The 22,252-nt window shown below is 36.3% G+C and overlaps 1 protein-coding gene across 1 annotated transcript in view; it reads right to left on the bottom strand.

The window, feature by feature from the left end:
- Positions 1 to 19,815: 19,815 nt before the first annotated feature.
- Positions 19,816 to 22,252, bottom strand: part of Bmp5 (bone morphogenetic protein 5) — a 115,518-nt gene continuing 113,081 nt past the window's right edge. Inside the window, exon 7 of the mRNA XM_051197967.1 lies at positions 19,816 to 20,020. Coding sequence (XP_051053924.1) covers positions 19,871 to 20,020 — 150 coding nt within the window. The 3' untranslated portion in view covers positions 19,816 to 19,870. The remainder of the gene's footprint in view (positions 20,021 to 22,252) is intronic.

Below are 22,252 nucleotides of genomic sequence, written 5' to 3'. Positions count from 1 at the left end.
TCGTTTATCAGAGAACCAAATGTTTTTCTTTGTAAATGTGTGTAAAACAGTCTCAGAATTTCAAACAATAACAAATCAGGGCTGAACATGCTGAGACGCACAGAAAGGAAATCTCCCATCTGTGTAAATCAAACAGTGGCATCAACAACAACAAAAAAGGGGGGAGGAGCGGGGGAAGAAGAAGAAGGAAAGAAAAAAAGAAAGAAAGCTAAAAGCATATACATATTAGTATACATTTTTCAATAATTTGTCCAAGGAAAGAATAATATTCAAGGAACATGCTCAAAGTTTTAGGGAGAAAAATGGGTGACTATTGCTAGAAATGGCAAGAGGCTGATAGACCCAAGGCTTTGGGGTAAACATGTCCTGGCTTGGGTTTGAACTTGCCAGACAGGGACTATGGCCAGAGGCACTAAGTTTGAGCCTTTGTCTTAAGCTATCAGGCCTTTTTCTCAGATCAGCGATGTAAGGAAGATGCCAGAAATTTACTGTCTTCACTATCTATGTGTGGTCCCTCTCCCTAGCTGTTTGCCATCAGGGATCTGTCTAACTCCTAATTCCACCTTAGTACTTGGCAGACATTACCTTAGCTTTGTTTTTAAAGCTAGGATAATTTAATCTGCCAATCATTGTAATCGTTGTCCCTTGTTTTCTTATTTTGACAAGGCTCCTAAATGTACTACCAAATAATTGAAATTGTATACAAACCAAAATAAGGGTTTATTTCCTTGAGTAATATCATCTTTCAGGTTGATTTGACTTTGTTTTCCTGCTTGATTGAAAGGCATTTCAAGCAATGGGCTTCTCATGGACACAAAGCCTGGATGATGTGGGTTGGGGGCCTCTTATCTTTTCCTCCTCTTGGGCAAGGTTAAATGTGAAAACATAAGAACACTTCAGTTTAACAAGTGATTGAGTGAGTTTACAAGGAGAACCATGGGCGTCACCTACCCTCAGGAGGAAGGCTTTATATATCCAGTTCTCATTGGAAGAAACCATGAATGCTGACTCTCACAGCTATGTGGAAAAGTATGACTCTAGCCAACTGCTCCACAGGTTTTGGAAATGCAAAGGAAACAAGTTCAGTTATGACACATGAGTTGTACCTGGTTTCAAATGGATTCAGTTATACAATGTTTTTCATTATTTTACTAATACTTTATCAAAAATCAGATATAATAACACATACATATGACACAAACATTTGAAATGACAAAAACTGGTTACAGACCAGCCTGAGCTATATAATTTTTTGCAGGATAGCCTAAGCTACATAGCTAGTTACAAGCCAACCTGGCTATGTAGTAAAAATTCAGCTCAAATAAATTAACTATATCTTCTCAAAGGGAAAAAAGACTCTTAAGACAGCTCCTGTTAATTTCATTTTAAGCCCAGGTAGCAGTTGTCATATAAGAGGACAAGCTAATCAATCTGACACTGAAATTCTCCATCTTTTTCCAGTAGTGTCAAGATCAGTTAGTCAATTGATCCAGTCTACACTGGAAAGTATCAGCAACTCTTAAATCAGGAAATTCTTTTGTTTCCTGCCCATGTCTTACAACACATTCCTCTGACATGATCACATGTCACAAGGCAGGGCTGCAAATACATTCCTGTGAACCATACCCAAACTGAATGATTCATTTGCTCCTGACCCCAAGTGGGACAAGTAAGATTTTCCTTTTTTTAAGAATTTGAAATCCTTTCAGACTATGGCTTTCACCCAAAGGTAATTTTATTTTCTAATATATAGTATCAATAAGAACTCCTAGGAAGAAACTGTGTCTGCAGAGATTGTTTGACTGATTAGTTCTACAGTGATCTGGAAAGGTTGGAATGTTGCAGGTCCAGAGGCAAATCACCTGACCTGGGCTAGCTTTATCTCTCTGAATAGCCTTTCCTTGTGTGCCTTTGTGTCAGAACTAATGTCCTGTGACTAACAGATAAAAAAAAAAATTTTTGCAATCTATTATCTTAGCAGATCACTGACTTCCACCAACCCCAAAACTAGGAATGGCATCATCTACAGAAAACCTTCTGCCATCTTGCTGTATGTAACCATCTCTTTGATGTACCCAGCAAAGTATTTTAAATTTTTCCTGATTAATGATTTTCTTTCTTCTATAAAATTTTTATAGAACTGCTTCCATGTTGGAACATGGAATATAGAATAACCTAAATCAGTGTTCTCAGACCATGGTCACTCAGATTCAACACTAAGATAAACTAAATGGGCTTCATTACTTCTGCCCAGGAGAAGGGGCTTTGGTGTCTGTATATAGATGTAGGGAAACAACTAACTGCTGCACAATGTCCAGGGTAGTGCTGCCGAATGCAAACAATTAATTCTCAAACTGCAAATAATCTCTGTTCCATCCTTTGTTAAATAGCTTTCTTTAAAATATGATTTTATGCTCTAAAAGTTTGACCTTTTAAAACTATTCTGTTAAATGACTTAGTATGCTTAAAAGGTTATGTCATGAAGTCAAAAACATTTTCATCCCCTATTTTTGCATGTCTTTTAGGTTTACACTATGACATTATAATATATAAGTGTATAGAGAAATGAATTCAGTATCATGGTTGACTGATGATAGGAAATGTCACTGAAAGGAGGTTAGATATGTGACTAATTTCATTTTTCAGTTGGATAAGATGTATACACTCATTTTTATTAAACTTATCTTAAAATTAAGTATGGATTTTATTCACTTTGAATATCTATTTCATAATTACAAAAGGTAATAGTCTTCCAAATAAGTAAGAGTTAGAAATCATTCTTTAAAAAATTCACAACTTTTACTACAACAACCAGCAAACATTTCTGTGTCACAAAAGAAAGTGCCACCTTCACAGACTGTCTCTCTGCTTCGGTGGTGGTGAAGACCTTTAATCTCAGCACTTGGGAGGCAGAGGCAGGAAGATCTCCGTGAGTTTGAGGCCAGTCTGGCCTACAAAACTACACAGAGAAACCCTGTCTGGAAAAAGAAAAAAGAGAAAAGAAAATCCCTCACAGAGATACCCAGAGGCTTCGTGTTTTAGTTGGTTCCAGGTACAGCTGACAACCAAGATTCAACCATCACAAATGGCTTTCAAGCTAAAGGATATGTTTGTAAAGGAACAGTAACAATCCTTTAGAGATTCTGCATGTTAATTCCTTATCTGATGTATAGCTGGCAACATTTTTCTCCTCTTCTGTGCCTTCTGTACCCTGCTGTTTCCTTTGCTGTACAGAAGCTTGCAAATCTCATGCAACCCTATTTGTTGATGATGTCATATAAAGAAATCAAGAACTTAAAGAACAAAAGCTAATAATCTCAGCAATAAATAGACAAATGAATTAATTCTCGAAAGAAGGAGTACAAATAGCCAATAAATGTAAAAAGAAATGTTCAAAATCTTCAGATAAATGTTAATTCAAATCAAACTGCAGTAGGAGTCTATGTCATTCAATGAAATTGGATACCATAGAGAAATAAACTTCAACCAATGCTAGTGAGGATATTTGTGGAAAGAAAATGTATATGCTGTGGCTGGGAGTGTAAATTAGTGCCACTGCTAAGGGGAATCAGTGAAAAGGTTCTTCAAGAAACTAACAATAGAAATGCTGTATGATCTAGCTATTCTACTCCTGGATTTACACTTAATGAATCGAAGTCAGAATACCAGACATCTTTGCAAGTTCTTATTTACTGTAACACTCTTTACAATAGCCCAAATGTGGAACTAGTCCACATGCCCACCAATACATGAATGAGTGAAGAAAATCTGTCTCAATGGGGAAAAGCACTTGCTGTGCATGCCTGATGACCTGAGTTTGATCCCTGTAACCTGAGATGGAGGGAGAGAACTGACTCCTGAGAGTTGTCCTTTGACCTCCACATGTGCATTGCACACATGCCACACTCATACATATACACACACATTGTACACACAGTAATAATCAACAAAATTTAAAAGTAAGAGTATAAAATGTAGTCTATATACAGGCAATGGAGTTTATTCGTGCAAAGAACAAGATTACGTCATTTGTAAGAAAATAGAAGAAACTGAAAATTCACAATTTATGCAAAATAACTCAGATATTCTCTCTCAGTATTTTATATTTTTAAAAAATGACATGAAAAGACAAGGGGGATCATTTGCAAAAAGGATAGGACCAGTGGGGGGGGGAGAAGATGCTGAATAGGACCAAAGCACATGATGACACATAGGTTTAAAAAAAATCACAATGAAATATGCACTATGTAATATATGTTACTAAAATAAATACGAAGACAGAATTTGTAAAATTTATTTTAGAAAAAGATTTAATGGTTTAAAACCTTGTGATCAATTATAAGGTACTTTAAATTTTTTTCCAAAAAACAAAAGATAGTAAAGTGAATTTTTATTGCAGAATGTAGTAAAGTAGTCTAACATTAGAACATCCGAAATTGCTCGTATTTAGGAAAATGGAATTTTATGGCCAGATTTCAGCAAAAATATAACTCATTAATATTAATATTAGTATTTGTTTCAGGCATACTTACTCTTTTCTTTTAAATTCTAATCAGTTGTATTTCAATTTATGTCAGCCATTTAAACCTATTTACATATTTTGTGCATATATAGATGCTCTTATATTTGTTAGAGTGGCTTATGTATATCATTTATATATAAATAAAGGTACATATATTTTGTAATCATGCTATGAGAGAACATGATTTTCTTTTAACATTTGGAGACCAATGGTATAAAAATATTTCTATTGTCACATGAAATATTAACTTTCCATTCTTGCTGACTTTTGATGATATTTGTGACAAAAGGACCATCCTGGTCATTAGGTTTGCTATATAAGTATTAAACATCTAAGGCAATTGTCACAGAAATCTGCATCTAAATGCCTTTATAGTTGACTTCTTCCGTTGGGTGGGTGACTGGTTGGTTGGTTGATTGGTTGTGCGTTGGTTGGCTTGATTTCTTATTAGTGTACATTAATTATAAAATAATAGGTTCTTTATGTTTTTATACATGTATAATTTCCTCTCCTCATTTTCCTCTCTTTTTCTACTAAATAATAGTTTAGCGATCACTCAGAGATTTAGTGAGGGTGGGGGTGTGCTCATGAATCTAGGCCCTTCCCAGGATGCTATTAGCTGTTGATATATGTGTAAGGGAAGCAGAGTCGGTGTCTTCAGTAGTATATACAGTGGTAAGCCTTCCAGCCTCCACTGGATAATTTCCCACCATGGTCAACATACAACCCTGGTTAAATTCCATAGGGCACAAGAGAAAAATAAAGACATGATAGAGAGAAAGAAACTTCTGAAGGAAAGGTGCTTGACAGGAGTGGAAGAGAAACAAAAGATGGTGGTCGGTGAGGGTAATCAGAATACATTGAATACAGGCTTGAAATTGGTAATGAAAAAATTATATTCATAAATATTATATAACAATATATTTTACAATTAAGCAGTTCATATGCACACATCCATACAAATATTAGAATCTTTTATGCCGTGGTAACCTAGAAATACTTTGTTTCAATTAAGCTGCTAAAGAATTTCTATAATATGAAAGTAAAATACTTGCCTTAAATTAAGCCAACAGAACTTATAAATCTAGGACAATGTTATGTATTGTTTCCAATTGCCATCATAATTTCTACATTTGAATCTATTATTAAATAATCTGGAGGGAATCACCAGTTCAGAGATCACACTCAACTCCACCTTTGATCTCAAATTTGAGCAGAAATTTTATTCTTCAACTTTAAATTTCAATTCTCTCAGTCTATTTTCCTGAAGAAAAATATATTAATAAAAGGTATATTATTTCTTACTGCTGAAGTTCCTCAAAAATACTTCTTTGAGAATATCATAATTTTTACTTGATAATATCAACAACAAACACAATTTCATATTCAGAAATTAGTTTCATTCCTTTGCATAGCAGTCATGGTCATGTTATTTCTAAATAAATTTACTAATGAGCATTAAACATTTTAAATATTACAATCCCAGTGTTAGGGAGACAAAGACATGGAGATTGCCACATTGAGGATCAGCCTGGGCTACACACACCAAGCTTCTGTCAGCTTGTGATACAGAGAGAAAGAGAGTCTCAAAAAAAGAAAAAAAGGAAGGGAAAGAAAATGAATAAATTTATTCAAATAAAACATTTTAATCCATTAAAATATTTAAAATCTAAATACTCTTTGCTTATTCAAGAAATATTAGTTAACTATATAGCTAAACAGAGGAAGTTGGAAAAATTCTTAGAAAGTCTGTGTGATCAGAAACCACCTTGAACTTTCAGTGTTTGGGGGCTGATAGTGTTTGACAGACTTTTGGTTTTTTTTTGTTTTGTTTTGTTTTGTTTTTTTTCCATATGGACCAAACAGTGAATTGCTGTATTACTCTCAAATGGGTGATTTATAGGGAGAGGTGTTGGGATAAACAAGGCCAAAGAATGTGGACCATAATGCTTTGGGACTCTATACTGTGTTGGCTAACACATAGTCTAGGTGCATTAATATAGATTTATGCAAATACTTAATATGTACTTAATCTGTTCTCCTATGGAAAACTTCAACATGAACAAAAGAAGTACCAGGCACAATTTTACCTTTGAACAATCTGTTTAGAAGGATAAGGTAGAACCCCCACACACACACACACACACACACACACAAAGAGAAAAGAAAAAAGAAACTGTCTACAGACTTAACATTTGCTGTTTAAAACTTCCACATAACTTTAAAACTAATAACAACATACTAACATTACACATACAGGATATTAAACAAAGGAAAACCTCTGTATAGCAAGAGAGGGGAATGTTACTTATAAGAGCTGAGAGCTATTTTGTCACACACATAAATGAGCCCCACAAATGTATCAACTCCAAATTCTGTATGCCAGGAGTCTTAGTTGGCTCAACTGGTCTCTCTGGCCTTCGTAAAGCAACAGGTAAGCCATACTGAGAGGCACTGGAAGATTCTGCTTCCATGTTCTCTTTGGCAGCATCCAGTTTCTCAAGATAGTAGGATGGGATTCCTGTTGCTCACTGTTTGGTGTTGACGACTGTTGTGGATTCATCCATTTTGCCAACACAAGCCCTTCCTTCTCCCTCCGTCCTCAGAGCTAGCATTGCTTTTTAAGTTTGATCTCCTTCCCCACTTCACCTTTTCAATCTGCTACAGTTGTTGCTGCTGTTGCTGATAATAAGGAGGAGGAGGAGCAGGGTAAAGAGAACAATAATGATGATGATGCATGTGAGTTTCTGGCTCTTGTGTCTCCACAGTTTTCTTTTAAAACGTCAAGTGATTATTCTGATCCATCAAGGTGATCCAGGTCAATCTCCCTGTTCTACAGTCATCTGAGTAGCCACTCCACATTCAAGATCCCTAAGTGAGACCTAGAGTAGTCTTTAAATTGCAACACAGAATGGGAATCTTGGAGCGATGTCCTTAGAAATCTGCCTAGAGCGGTTGCACTAACAAAAAATGTGAGCAGTGCTAGGCAAACAAGCGTCTGCTTTGAATTTCTTCTCTGACAGTTAGTTTCCCCTGCAGACCAAACAATTGCCAGCTTCCTTCCTAGCTCTCTATCTATAACCAAGATCCCTAGCATAGAGACCAAACAGTCAGCTAGTGCTCTGTAGTTGTTTGTGACAAATGTCCATAATTGATGAATATTTGATTTGCCACATTCTCTTGATCTTTATTTTTAAATATATTAATAAAAAGTCACATATTTTTACATTTAACCTTACATTAAAAGACAAGTTAACACAGTAACCATAAAGAATACTGTTTATAACACAAACTTTATTGTTCGTTTCCTTATCCACAGATGCCCACATTGAACTGCTAATTCCTGATTTTTTTCATCTTTACTTGAATAGTATACTTTTATACAGTTGTTCTGATTGGAATGTATCTATTGCTTAGCTACCTAAGAAGAGAAGAATTTACCAAAACCACGCTTCATCACCCTCTCCACTTCCTTACCCCCCTAGTAAGTTGGTGACCTTGTCAGATTGTATTTTTTTTTTCAGGGTAACTGCATTAAGTTCTCCCATCCTTCATCAGACACAGAAAAACTTTCTTTCTCATTGAGACATGGAATATTTGTTCCTCCCCTGATTCTCACAGGCGCTTGGAAACAGCAGAATTGACGCTACTTGACTTCTAAGGGTCGGCAATAAAAGACAAAACAGCTTTCTCATGATTCTCTTGGGATGCTCATTTCTGGAATGCAGCCATCGTGCTCTGAGGAAACCCAGAGCACAAGGAGAGGTCATGTGTCGAAGTTCCAGCCAACAGATCCAGCTGAGGTCCTAGCTGACAGCCAGGATCAACTGCCAGACATCTGAGGAAGTCTCAGTGATGACTCAAGTGCCAGCCATTGTCTGTCTATAACCACAGGAGAGACCCAGAGTGAATAGCTGGCTGAGCCTGGCCATTTCTCAGAAGCAGGAGAGAAAACAATGTTGTTGTCTAAGGTTGCTAGCTTTAGGGTCAGCAATAGGTATATGAAACCATTATAACTGCAGTTTGTTCATATTGTTATATTTTATCATTTCAGCATTCTGTCTAAATTTAATGTTAGTTTGTAAAAAAAAATTAAACAGTTTATTTTGAAACTTTTTCATCTTTTAACATCTCTAAGTTTCTAAGGATATTTTGCAAAATACTGTTTAGAATTCCCAGAAGGGGCATCATAATTCTGCCTCCCTGCTTGATTGATGTCATCATCAAGAGGCATGAGTTTTAAAATTTTGTTGGTTTGATGAAATTCTATATTTTATTGATGATAATCATACTCAGCTTTTCCCAAGTTTGACGGCTGAATGAGTTCATTTCCCCAAACGAATATAAAAAGCAAAATTGTTAGAAAATACTTACCTTTTCTATGATTATTTTTTAAAGCATATTTAGCAAATACATTAACAATATTGAACACCTTATGGGTGTGTGTGATACAAAACAAAAATAAATTTAATGACTTGTTCTATTACTCCCTACCTATTCATTCTGAATATTTTAACATAAGCAGAATTTAGTGTATTGTGAGCCCATAAATGAAACTTCATGAAAAATTGAGAAACATTAAATCCTTAGGATCACTAAATTCTTGCAAGCAAATAATGGTTCTGCACATGAAAGCCCTGTATACCCCTCACAAATGTTTTTATTATAATCAGCTACCATTGTTCTGATATCTAAGGAAATCTCCTTCTTATATGTTATAATATTTATTGAGTGTGTGTGTGTGTGTGTGTGTGTGTGTGTGTGTGTGTGTGTGTGTGTGTGTGTGATAGCATGCTATGGAGATCAGAAGAAAACTTACAGGACTTGGGTTTCTCCAATTATGTGGATCCTGGTGATGGAACTTGGTTATCAGTGTTGGTAATAAACACCCAATTTTCTAAGCCATCTTGCTAATCTGTGACCTCTCTTTATAGTGCTTTTTTCTTTGCATTTTTCTTACATTAACTTTTTCACTGAGGATGCTAAAGGGGGAAATATTCTGTCTGAGTTATGGAATTTTAGCATTTTTGTCTTAAGCTCAATTTCTTGATGGTAGATTAGTATTAAGTTGTAAATTTAAAATATTTTTTAAATTAAAATAATTTTATATTCTCCTAGTATCCACTTTCATCACTGGTCTTGTGTCTTTTTATTGGCATAGAGTAATTGCATAAAGTAGTGGATTTCATCATGACATTTTTATATGGGCAGATAAGGTGACTTGTCATCACACATCTCTCTTCCCATTCTTTTAAGCTTCCCCTTCTATTTCCATGTTTGTATGTGTTTGGTGGTTCACCTTTGTCGTCGTTGTTTGTAGTTTGGGTGAGTGTTTTAGGTTTTGAGTTTGTCTGGTTTTGCTTTGTTTTACATTCTGACACTTGGCTGTTTTCCTGACTCTGGCTGATGTTGCTTAGCGTGTTGATCTACACTTCCATTCATGTTCGTGCAGATGCTGTGGTTTTCTCCTAATAACTGAGTGATAATCCCTTGTTACGTCTTCTTTATCCATTCAATACATGGGCTATTACGCTGATTCCATGACTTAACAGCTGTGGATAATGCCACTATACCTGACTGTGCCATGCCTCTACTGGGTGCTGCCTTCAACCCCTTCAGATGATGCAGAGTGCTATTTCTAGATGGTGTGATAGTTCTACTCTTAGATTATTGAATGGCTGCGTTGATTTACATTGCCACTAGCAGTGCATTAGAACTGACCCCCAAAGTGTGGTGTTTTTATTGTTATTGTTTGTTTTATTTTACTTAATGATATTGTTCTCAATGGACAAGATAGAATGTCACCATAGTTGTGGTTTGTGGTCCACTGATGGCTAAGGAAGTTTCTATGTAAACAATTTCATCATTGCTAAAGGTCTTTGGAATTTGACATTTTTACTAAAAAGCATTCAGGTTCATATGATTCTTGACAAAAATAGGACACCTAACACCATTATCATAGCAAACAAATAGTATCAATGACAGCAGGCCAGGTGTGTTATCTGATGAATACTGGGAAGTGGGTGCACCAGCGTTTCCTACGAGAGTGTACACTCACTTTTCTGCATGTGTGTTAAAAGCTGTGTTTCTTAGAATGCAGAGCCCACAAATAACAATGCAAGCTAATAATACCAGTGCTGGTATCATTTAACATTAAATCCCTTGCTGGATTTTTATGAGCTGGAAAGCAGTACTTTACTTGTCCAGCCAGCCACCACTGGATTTTCCCTATTAAAAAGTTTAAAAAAAAAAAAACCTGTCTTGCAAAACCATCTCTGAGTATTTTCCTAAACTCTGCAACTGATAACTGACTCCACTGTCCTGGCTAAGCTGTGCTGTGGACACAGATGTCCTATTGTCCATTTGCTTGACAGCTCACATTGTCTTACTACAGTATAGGGACATTTTCTTTTATTGATTATTTTGTTTCCATAACCTCTTTTCTGTTCTCCGCTGTTGCATGCCTTCGATCACTATCAAGATCTCCTGATTTTTCCCCAATGCTGTGATAGTTGTCTTGAGCTCTGCACTGGGGGAAAATTCTTTGCTATGCATCTTTAGCTATCTTTTCACCCTGGTCCAAGTTTCCCATCCACATGTTTTGTCTCAAACTTTGCAATATATATATATATATATTATCTGTGTATTTATAGGTAACTTGGGTGATTTTAATTATGATCTGCTCTTAATGTATTGATATAAAATTCCCATATAGCTCATTGAATAAAGCCAGCATTTCTTATGATAGTGCATGGGAGGATCTGAGAAAAAAGTTTAACTTGTCACAGCTATGAGAAATGCTGTAGGATCTAGTGGATAAAAGTGGTTAATGTTAACAAATGTCCCATATTTCAGAGAACAGACACCTACACACATACAAGAAGAAAAAAAGAAAGAAAGAAAAATAAAAAAAGAAAAGTCAGTTGGACAAGGTTTGAGATATAATAGAATAAACCTATTATTCGAAATATGGAAAATACTGTTAACTTCATTACACTTAAGTTAGTGGATATATTTTCCACTATATAGTTTATATTGTTTTTCTTCACACAATTGTTGATCTCACCTCTTAGAACACATTAAGACAAAAATACTTGATTGACTCATGGGTATCTCCCCCTTAATTGTACTCATCTTTGCTGAGTGAGAGACCTAGATATTGATTTGTTTTAAAGAAGGGATCATGCCAAGAGGTCAGTACAATAGTCAAATCAAAGTAAAGTGATTCCCTGCATTTCACTATCAAATAGGCCTTTTCATTTTTTACATTTTAGATTTTTCATGTTTTTTACTCTTCTATATGAAGGCCTTAATTCATTTCAAATCCTCCTCTGCCTTTTTTTCAAGCTCAATGTAATTCTAGAGAAGCTCTCCAGACAAACACGAAGGTTGGATATTAAAGAGGAATATCATACCTTATGGGCTGGAGGGGAAGAGAGCCTAAGTCTCTTCAGACTCTGCTGTGGAATGATCCTTCTGTACACTGTGAATATGCGTTACTCTCATTGGTTAATAGAAAGCTGACAGGCTGATACGCGGACAGGAAGTATAGGCAGGGCAGCCAGACACAGAGGGCTTTGGGGGGAGGAGGAGCAGAGTCAGACGAAACACCAGCCAGCTGCTGAGGAAGCAGGATATATAACAAATGAGGTAACAAGCCATGATCCACGTGGCAAAGCATAGATAAGAAATATGGGTTAATTTAAGTGTAGGAGTTAGCTACTAACAATCCTAAGCTATCTGTGTCAATGATTTGGGCTGGCTTTTGAGATTGGGAAAGAAATATCTGCCTATAAGATCCAGCTCTTACTAAAGAGCTTTCAATTCATTAATCAATTGATTTTAATATCCCTGATTATCACCCTTTCCTCTTTATATTGATGTTATTGATCTTAAGTTATCCTGGGCTCCATTAAAATTAATTGATTTCATTTCTGCAATATTTATGTAGATTCTTCTACCCTACCGGCTTTTTAGATTTCAAAGTTTGTTTAAACTTTCTGGCCCACTGATGTTCTATCTTCTGTTTGTCAACACAGTTGTGTGTTAATTTCCCCTTTTAATGGTTATTTTAACAAAATAATTGGCAGGAGAAGAATAAACTTTAAAACCTCAAAAAAACTCAAAAATATGGTATAGGTATTGAATTTCTTATTCTCTGGTACATTCTGTTTCTTACAATTAACGACTGAAAAACAAATAGATTAAAAGATACCACCAAGGCAATGCTCAGGCATGTAATGCTACAGTAGGAAAGCTGAGGTGAAAATATAATACCAATCTGGGCAAGCAGGACCCATCTGTGGGGATAGGGGGACAGAGATAGGAAAAAAAAGATGTGTGGGAGAAACAGATTATTTCAGAGAAACGTAGGATTTACAATTGGTCAAGTGACTGAGATACAGTAGAGGAAGCAAATATCATTTTATTAATCTTATAGATAGGAACCAAATAGCTTGCAATAGGAAATGGTGGCACCTGTTTAAATATGCTACCTGAGGCCAATTGTAATCAGACACCTAAGATACTGTGAATCTGGTGCTGGAAAACAATGGAAGTAGTAAGGAAATACAAATTGAAAAGTTAGTCATGTGAGTGCAGTTCCCAAAGAGGCCCGAAGAGGGAGTCAGATCCCCCTGGAGCTGGGATGACAGGAAGCAATGAGCAGTCAAATAGGGATGCTGGATTCAGCTCCTCCAAAAAAGCAACAAGTGCTCTTAACCACTGAGCCATCTCTCCAGCCCTCATTTTTACGGTATTGGACACATTAAAATTTTAAGAGGTGATGTTGTTGAAAGCTGTGATGTAATGTCGCTCATTGCCCATAATAAAGATTTTTTAAATTGTGATATATTTTATTACTATAATTAGCCCATTCCCCTTTAGTGGATAATAGTCTAACATTTGTGTGTTCCTTTGTTTTATCCTCATCTTTCCTGTAATTTTAAATTTTAGGTGTGTTTCTTTTTAATAGCATGTCATGTGAATGCTTATTGAAACAAATATTTAAAATCAAGCAGGGCAACAATGATCACTTCAGTCTATTTGTCTATTTGCATTAAATGTTAGATGACCCCTTTCCATCATGTGTCTGTGCTATTTAGCCCTTCATACATGTTTCTTTCCCTCCCATTCCTACTCCATCTATGTGAACTGATTACATTTTATCACATTACAAGTATCTCCTATGCTGGTATAAAATAGATGCCATTCCTTGTTTCTGCAAATGAGGTGTTACGTCATAGCTACACCTATCCCTTTAAGTAATTTCTTTAAATACTTTTAAAATATAAAAGCGAGTTTGAATACTTACTTAAGGAATACCAAAGCCTAAAAAGTTGTTAGTAAACATTTTTATGGGAGAAAAAAGTTCTCTTCTGGTTTAGATGTTATGTATTGTTTTTCTGGTCTGGATTTATTTGAAACTTTACCATGAATTCTGAGAACAAAACTGAAGATGTTCATTTAGTCATCACCAGATAAAACATAAAGCTATATTATCTACCCTCCTGACAGTCTCACTCTGTAGCAAACAAATGAAAACAAAAATCCATTTACATTGCCAACCACCTGCCTCTCAGCATGGGTATTTTATTTTGAACATGATACAATTGTTCTTTCCTTTTGAGGTACATCTTTGAGCAATAGATTTGCTTTTAATAATATATTTTCTTTTAGTTTCCTGATTTGTTTGCATTGAAATTGCCAAAAGATTTGACAGATAATTTTGACTAAGTTCATAATTCTAAATATCATTTTTCCCTTAGCAAAAATCCAAAGACAGGAATTAAGTGTTGCCTGATTCTCAAAATTTGATTGATAAGTCAGTCCTTAGCCCAGAACTCACATCTTCAGTTCTCCAGAATAGACACATGGCAGAACTTCCTTTGATGCACATGAACTTTCAGTTCCCTTGTGAACTGCATTCCCTTCATCCAATGCACTGTGACCTGCACATCTAACTTCTAGTTCATCTAGCTCACTAACCAGCACATCTAATAAAGTTTGACACTTAGTTTTTGGTCTCAAAAAAGCATGTAACACCTACCTATTATATTGTCCATTGTATTACTCAATACCCTGGATAAGCTCTGTGAGTTGTGCTACCTCTGTTCTTTACACTACTTCCTGCACTACGTCCTGGCTGTGAGCTTAATTCCCTGGCATGTTTTCAGTGGGGTGTTCCTCAAGGCCTGAGGTGGCGTGGAAGTCCCCAGACAGGGTTTCCATGTTCTTTCTCCAGTGCCTTTTCAGATTCACCAGGGGATCTTTAAAATCTGAGCATACAGGTGTGATTTCTAGTAAATGTTCCCATGAATATCCCACGATGCTGTGTTCTTCTCACCCTGCAGAGCCAAGACAAATTTCCTTGATATCGGGTCCTGCTTGCTCTCCTGATTTATGCAGTAGTCTCTGATCTGGTCTCTTACACTTCATAATATTTGTTCCCGCTTCTAAGTTTTGGTGGCTGAACCCAAAGCTCTAGACTACAGTGAACACTCCAATCTCTGTCCTGAACTCTACTCTGGCTTCCCTGGATTAGTTCCTTGCTTTGATCAGTTCGTTTGTTTACAACCTTGCAACACATTTAAAAGTATGTTTTATACATCAGTGCCTTGTTGAGCCATTATCAGAGAAACTTCCTCCTGCAGCAGATGGGAACAAACACAAATACAGAGCCCCACAGCCAGACAGTGTTCAGAAAGAGAGAGAGACTTTGGAACATTCAGCCCTAAATAGGATGTCTCTGTCAAATCTCTCCCCTCAGGCCTCAGGGAGACCCATGGAAGAGGATGTGGAAATAGTGTAAGAGCGGGGGGGGGGGGGAAGGAGGGAATGGAAGACATCAAGAAAACAAGGCCTCTAAATCAACATGAGCAGAACTCAGAAGAACTCACTAGCTGAGGCAGCATGGACAGAGCCTGCACAGGTCTGCACCAGTTCCTCTGCATATGTATTATGGCTCCCAGGTTAGTATTTTCTGGGATTCCTGAATACACTAGCGAAAGGGTCCATGGTTCTTGTGCCTTTTCTTGAGCTCTTTCCTTCTGTTAGTTTGATCTATCCACCTTTGATAAAACTTTTGTTTTATCTCATATTTTAATTTGTTATATTATGAATGAATGAATGAATGAATGAATATTTAGCAACTTGGGTAAAGGTTAACAACTGACCTGTCATTTTTACCTGGTGAGAGGAAAAACAGTTATCTCCAATAGAGTGGCACTAAGTTTATCACCAGTCCAGCACAGGCCTCATGTTAGAAGTTGACCAAACACAATGGACTTCAGAGTTTTGTTGGGTTTTTTGTTTGTTTGTTTTTGCTATTGCAGTTTGGTGGTTTTTGGTTTGGCTTGGGGATGCTGTTGCATTTTGTTTTATTGGTTTGGAGAGGTTGATGTTCTTTCAGAGTTTTGTTTGATATTTTTGAAAAAGAACTTGAGTTGGCGGGGAGAATCTATAAGGACTTGAAATATAATATATAATATATATATATTTTAAATTGTTTTAAATAATGAGCATTTTTAGTATAAATTTATACACATGTATGAACCTGAGTGTGTGTGTTTTATTGAGGAAAGGATGATTACTGTGCAATTTGAGGTTCCTTATCAATCTTTTGGCTCAAGTTTTTAAAATTGCTCTTTTACTCTGGGAATGTTTTGGGGTTTTTTGTTTATTTTGTTTTTTGTTGCAGGAAAATAAATATAATCTACAATTTGAATTCTCTGTTACTGTATTTCACTATTCATTAGTAACCACGGTGTGTTGAAATGACACAATATTACTCAAATCTGCTAAATCATCAGGTTAGCTTTTGTTTCTGCACTGACAAAGTCTTGAGGCACTCAAAATACTATTCTCTCTCTCTCTCTCTCCTCTATAAATAATTTTATGATTTCCATAACTGAAGATATAGGGAATCTCCTTCCCCACTGTGTACAAACATCAATTTTTCAGTAAAATGGAGAGTAAGGGGGAAAACTTGATACAGGGTTTTAGTTTTCAGGACTTTGGTGATTTATAAAGGCTACATATTCTCTTATTTTCATCTCTGAGATCATTGTCTTTCAGATGCCATTAATGAGTATTGTAGTGGCCTGATCTGAGTCCCTTCGCTCCTTCTGTAACAACCACTTTAGTGTGGCCTTGTTCTATACCTAAATAAGAGAAAACATTGCCATTGCTTATAATTTTTCATATTTTCTCCTCAGTTTTCATCTCCTCCAACTTGATAAAATACAGATGTATATTTAGTGATGTGTATACTTTACCAGCAGAGGGATCTTCACTCTAAACTTTTAAGTCTTCCAGCTTTCTTCCCCTCAAACAGAGTGAACAAGAAAGCAGAAGAAATCACGTGACTCCACACAGACTTTGAATGATAGATTGAGCACTAGACTGAGCGGTTATGAGGTGGTTGCCTGTGTTTAGGGATGAGGATTTCTTCTGCCCTGAGCACAACTGCAGTGTAAGCTAATTATTCATTGTAAATGTCTTGAGAGATCACAGTTGCCAGACTGTAGAGTTGCCAGGAGTCTCTGGCTCAGCTTCCATGATGATGATACAGGGAATACAAAGTGATGGTTCTTCCGTTGAAAAACTAATTTTTCAGTCTGTTTTCTTTATTTCTGTGCGAAATCTTTTAGCCTTAGTTTCTTCAAAACTTGAGTATTTATGATTTATGTCCTCTTACATCCAAACTCGACAAAGAACTTTCATGAAGCAGGACAGATGTAAAGCAGAAAAAGTTCTGAAGTGCACAAACAAAAATGTCAGCACACTAACTATTTATAATGGCTTAAATCTATTAAAAACCATTATTTTTGTTTCTGGTAATAGCTAGATTATTAGTAAATATTACTAAGAATTTATGAAAATTATTTGGGAACATCATGAGTATACCTACATATAATTTGTGGAAGACACAAAATCAATGTCAATTAGAGTGTTTCTATGTATACATGCATGTATGTGCTCATGGGTTTTCATGTGTATGTGAGAAAGCATTAGTGAGGGCCAGAGGTCAATCTCGGGTGTCCTTCCCGAGGAGACACCCACACTGTTTTTGAGACTGGGTCTTTCACCGGGACCTGAGTCTCACCCTCTGGGTTGGCTGGCTGGTTCCATTTTTTCCCCCACACTAAGATTACAAGTGCACACTGCAGCATCTATCTACTTGGTTCTGGGGATTGAATTCAGGTCCTGAAGCTTCCATGGTAACACTGGGTAACTTTGCAGTCCCATTTATTTTCCTTCTTGTTTCTTGTTCTAGATGAATAAGAACAAATTAAAATATTTTCCATTCTAATGATTTTTGCTATTTTCAATATTTCTTTGTTTGGACAGATTTTTAAGCTATAATTCATAGACTGGTGCTTTGGCCACTTAATAGTTAACTATGAAAGGTACAAATGGGGTCATCAATTGAAAGCAAGTAATGGTCCACATAATTAAAAAACACTTTATATTTGCTAAATACTTTAATATAGGATGCACTTACATTTTATATTTTTTAAATAAAGAACTATGCCACACACATACACATATACTCACACTCATATACACACATGTACATGAATGCACTCACACACACACACACACACACACACACACACAAACAAAATAACAGAGGCTGGCATGACAAGTTTAATATATTTTAAATGTAAACATACATTCAAGTAGCACATTTAAAGAATAATATAATAGATTTCTATTTTTTAATCTCTAATCTTATCCTCAATGGTATACTATTAACTTATTAACTAAAAATATATTACTTAATGTATCCCCCCAATATAGTCAATACCATACTTTCTATACTGTAAACTGTGTTTTAAAACAACATTGTAAATTATCTGAATTATAAACAAGCCACAACATTTGGAAATTCCTAATGATAGACTTTTGCTTGGAAGTTACAGATTGTGATTAATTAACAGTGTCTTATGAATATTTCCAGTTGACTGTTACAAGCCTCACCATGCAGCTAACAGCAGCAGAAAGTGATCAGCCTAAAGACCCCACTCCTCAAAAAGCCAGTGTGTGCTGTAAAGGACCTTAGAGACCAGTTACCATTTCAACAGAGATAAAATAAATTAACATAAGAGAGAAGAGCATGCACACACGTGTACAAACACACTTTCACACCATTCCAGGACTTTCCCTATTGTACTTGGAGAAAGGGTTTCAAAATCCCCTTATAAAATCAGGTTTGCACTGAGCTTATTCGCAAAAATATGAAAAATGGCTCTTAGCTGTCTGAAAATGGCAATTCCATCATAGCCATCCTGGTATATTTTTTTTTCCTTCAGTTTAATTTCAATGGCTTCCCCCTAAATAAAATCCCTTGCATCACATCAACCGGCAACGTTTATTACAAAGGCTAGTAAATGCTAACTATGCTATTGGGATCCTCAGTTCTAACACATTTTATGCATGAAGTGACTCTTGTCTCTAGGGAGGAAAATGAACTACATGCAAATATTTCTTGACTTTGGACTAAGTTTTAAATAAGGGGAATAAAACACTGTAGCGGTAGTGTTCGAGACAATGGTCAGGTATGATTCATTTGAGGTAAGGCTGTACTGTGTTTTTGAGTGTCCATTTGGAAATGTGTGGACATAGACTCAAGCCTGTGCCAAGAGAATTTCTGAAGCTTTGACCTTGGGAAAAAAAAAAAAAAACCTACAACCCAGAAGCCAGAAGCAGCATGCTCCTAGAGTTACACCAATTCCATTAAAGAGAACAGTTAAAACAATCAGGCAGCCCTTCAGCTCCTGTGTCCTGCCTACTGTTTATTTATTCAAAGCCAGTTCAACATTTTACTTTAGCCAATGAAGCATAAGTGCTAAAAGAAAGTTTTCATTTAGCCAAGCAATGTTTTATTTTTTTTAATTTGGGTGCCTAGTTTTTAAAACGTTATTTCTGAATATTCTATTTTAGTTTTCATTGGTGCAATATAACCAAATGTATTCATTTCCCTTCAAATATTTTAAGCTGTCAAAGGAATTCTACTTAATATCCGAAATTATTTATAATAGTATTAGAAAAAGTGTTGACATAGAATTAAACTGGACTCAGCACACCCCATCAAAAGTTAGAGTAGGAATCTATTATATAATATAGGAACCTTTAAAATAGATTTTACTGATAAGGCATCCAAAAGAGAATACATATTCTTAAATAAATAAAAAGTGTATATACATAATATCATACATAGAGAGATGAAAATGGCTTGGGCTTATTTTAAGAAAGTCCCCATTTATCTGCTTTTTTATTGTCATTTTTTATTGTCATCATAAACATGGTGCAGATCAGTTTTGTTATTACCACAATTCCTTAGCGCTAGTGACAGCCACAGGAGCGTACTACCATATTTCTGTATTTCTTCAAAATGACATTGGAGCTGTCATCAAAATAGAGAACGGAGATGGCATTCAGTTTGGTTGGAGCACAACAAGGCTTGGGAACATGGTCAGGAAACATCAGGTGTACCTAGCAAAGACGGGAGATACAAAGGAAAATGTGGCTCTTGGAGAAATGGGGTAAACACTTCATTTACAGCTTTAAGAATATGATGCTTATATCATGATTTGTATCATCTGATCCTTTATATACAATAGACGACTGGAGGTGGGGATGGCCAACAGGATGTATTCTCAATCAACAATCACTAAGAATCAGACAGTCCTAAGTGAGTACTGGGGGCTTGAAATGCAGCCCATCAGATAAAGCAAGCTCTGTATGGAACATTCAGTGGAATTTTCCTTGTGGGGGATGACATGACACTTAGCACTGCCCTCCTTTAACTGGCCAAGTATCTTCTGTGTCCACTACAAAAATAACAGAGGCTGTGGGCTCAAGTCAGTGCAGACACACTTGGACTACAGAAAATGTTAAGTCTGCAGGATATTGTAATTGAATAGCTAAACACTGCATCACAAACATTGTGCCAACTCTTACTCCTACACAGTAAAGATAAGCTAAAATCCACAATGAAATAAAACCTATACTGGTTTTGCCTTCACTCGAGACCCTTCTCCTACTGGATTACCATATCCAGACATGATATGAGGGTTTGAGCCCAGTCTTATTTCATCTTGTTAGACCTTTTTTTTTTAAATAAGGGAAACAGAAGAAGAGTTTATCTGGTGTGGAAAAGGGAGGTAGGGGTATGGACTGGGAGAAGTGGAGGGAGGGGAAACTGTGGTCAGGATGTAATGTATGAGAGAAGAATAAAAAGTTTCTTTAAAATCCGGTACTTGTTTTAGAGCAACTATTTCAACTCTCCTTCATAAAATTTTTTACCACACTGACTGGAGTTTCGCATCATTTTCCTTTCCCTATACAATCCTTAGAAAACTACCAAAAAGCAAGCTGAAGCTGAAGAAAGGGGCCCAGATAGTTTGCAAATTGAATATACATTCCCTTAACAACAAAACTAAAAATGTTGCTGAATGGAAAAGTGAAGTGCTTAAATAAAACTTTGGTACTCATTTCGATCAGACTGGCAGTTTTCCTGTAGGTTATAATACCTGAACTTGAAGCCAGATTATGGTTCCCACCTACTCTTCCCTTCCCCCAAAGGAGTTTGTTTATGGGAAGTCCCACTGATGAGCCTTAAGGGACCTACAAAAAGGCAAACACGGCCTCTTAGAGTCTTGGTTTCATGGTATTCTGGCTGAAAAGATATAGGAGCCCTGCATATGAGCAAGAACACCGCACAAAATCTCCTAAGACCTCACAAAACTAAAAGTTGGAGAGGTTTTACAGATTTCAGATGCAGTTTCTATCCCTTGTCAGCTTTATCTCCCATGACTGGCACAGATATGACTGATAACCCCCAGGGTTCAATGGCCTTGGTAGCCTCAATACGCATCTGCTCCAAACAAAATGGATTGTTTTTTAATGATTCTTCAAACGTATTTATCACAAACATGCTGTTCTTTAACATGCCTGTCTTCTCATTCCATGTCCTTCACAGAGCAAGGTAAGAATATACACACCGCCAGAAACATTAAAGACACCCTTGCCCAGGGAGTTTGAGACTTGCAATGATGTGTCTTCAATACCACGATAATAAGCAACACAGATGAAGGTCTTCCAACTTGACATCAGGATTTCTTTTTGTTTTCTCTTAAAACCACTTCTACACTATAGCCATAAGAACTAAAATACTTATTTATATATTTATAAAAGAAAAACAAAACAAAGAAAATGACAGGATTTTTTTCTCAATCAGTATTCATGTTTAGCATGAGGGAATTTTGATCTATATGCTACATATCTAAGAAAGCAAAATTCTGCTTCTATAGTCAGGCATCATTAATTTAAAAATGAAAACAAAAATAGATCAAGAATTTTGAGAAATGAAGTAGCATTATTTTATAAGCTATCTTAGTTAGGTTTTCTGTTGCGATAATGCATCATGATCAAGAGCAACTTAAAGAGAAACAGGTTTATTTCATCTTACAATTTGTAATCCATCATCCAAGGAAGTCAGGGCAGGAGTCTGCAGGCAAGAGCTGACGTAGAGGTCATGGAGAAATGATGCTTATTTTCTTGCCCCTCATGGCTTGCTCAGCCTGCTATTTAGTAGCACCCAGGACCATCAGCCCAGAGAAGACCCATCCACAATGACCTGAGCCCTTCCACATCAATCACCAATCAAGAAAATGTATCCTAGACTTGGCCACAGGCCAATCTGGGGGTGAAGGGGGCAGTGCA

This window comes from Phodopus roborovskii, unplaced genomic scaffold, assembly GCF_943737965.1.
Source record: "Phodopus roborovskii unplaced genomic scaffold, PHOROB, whole genome shotgun sequence".
In the NCBI taxonomy this organism is placed as follows: domain Eukaryota; kingdom Metazoa; phylum Chordata; class Mammalia; order Rodentia; family Cricetidae; genus Phodopus; species Phodopus roborovskii.
This window is presented reverse-complemented; position numbering and strand designations above follow the sequence as displayed.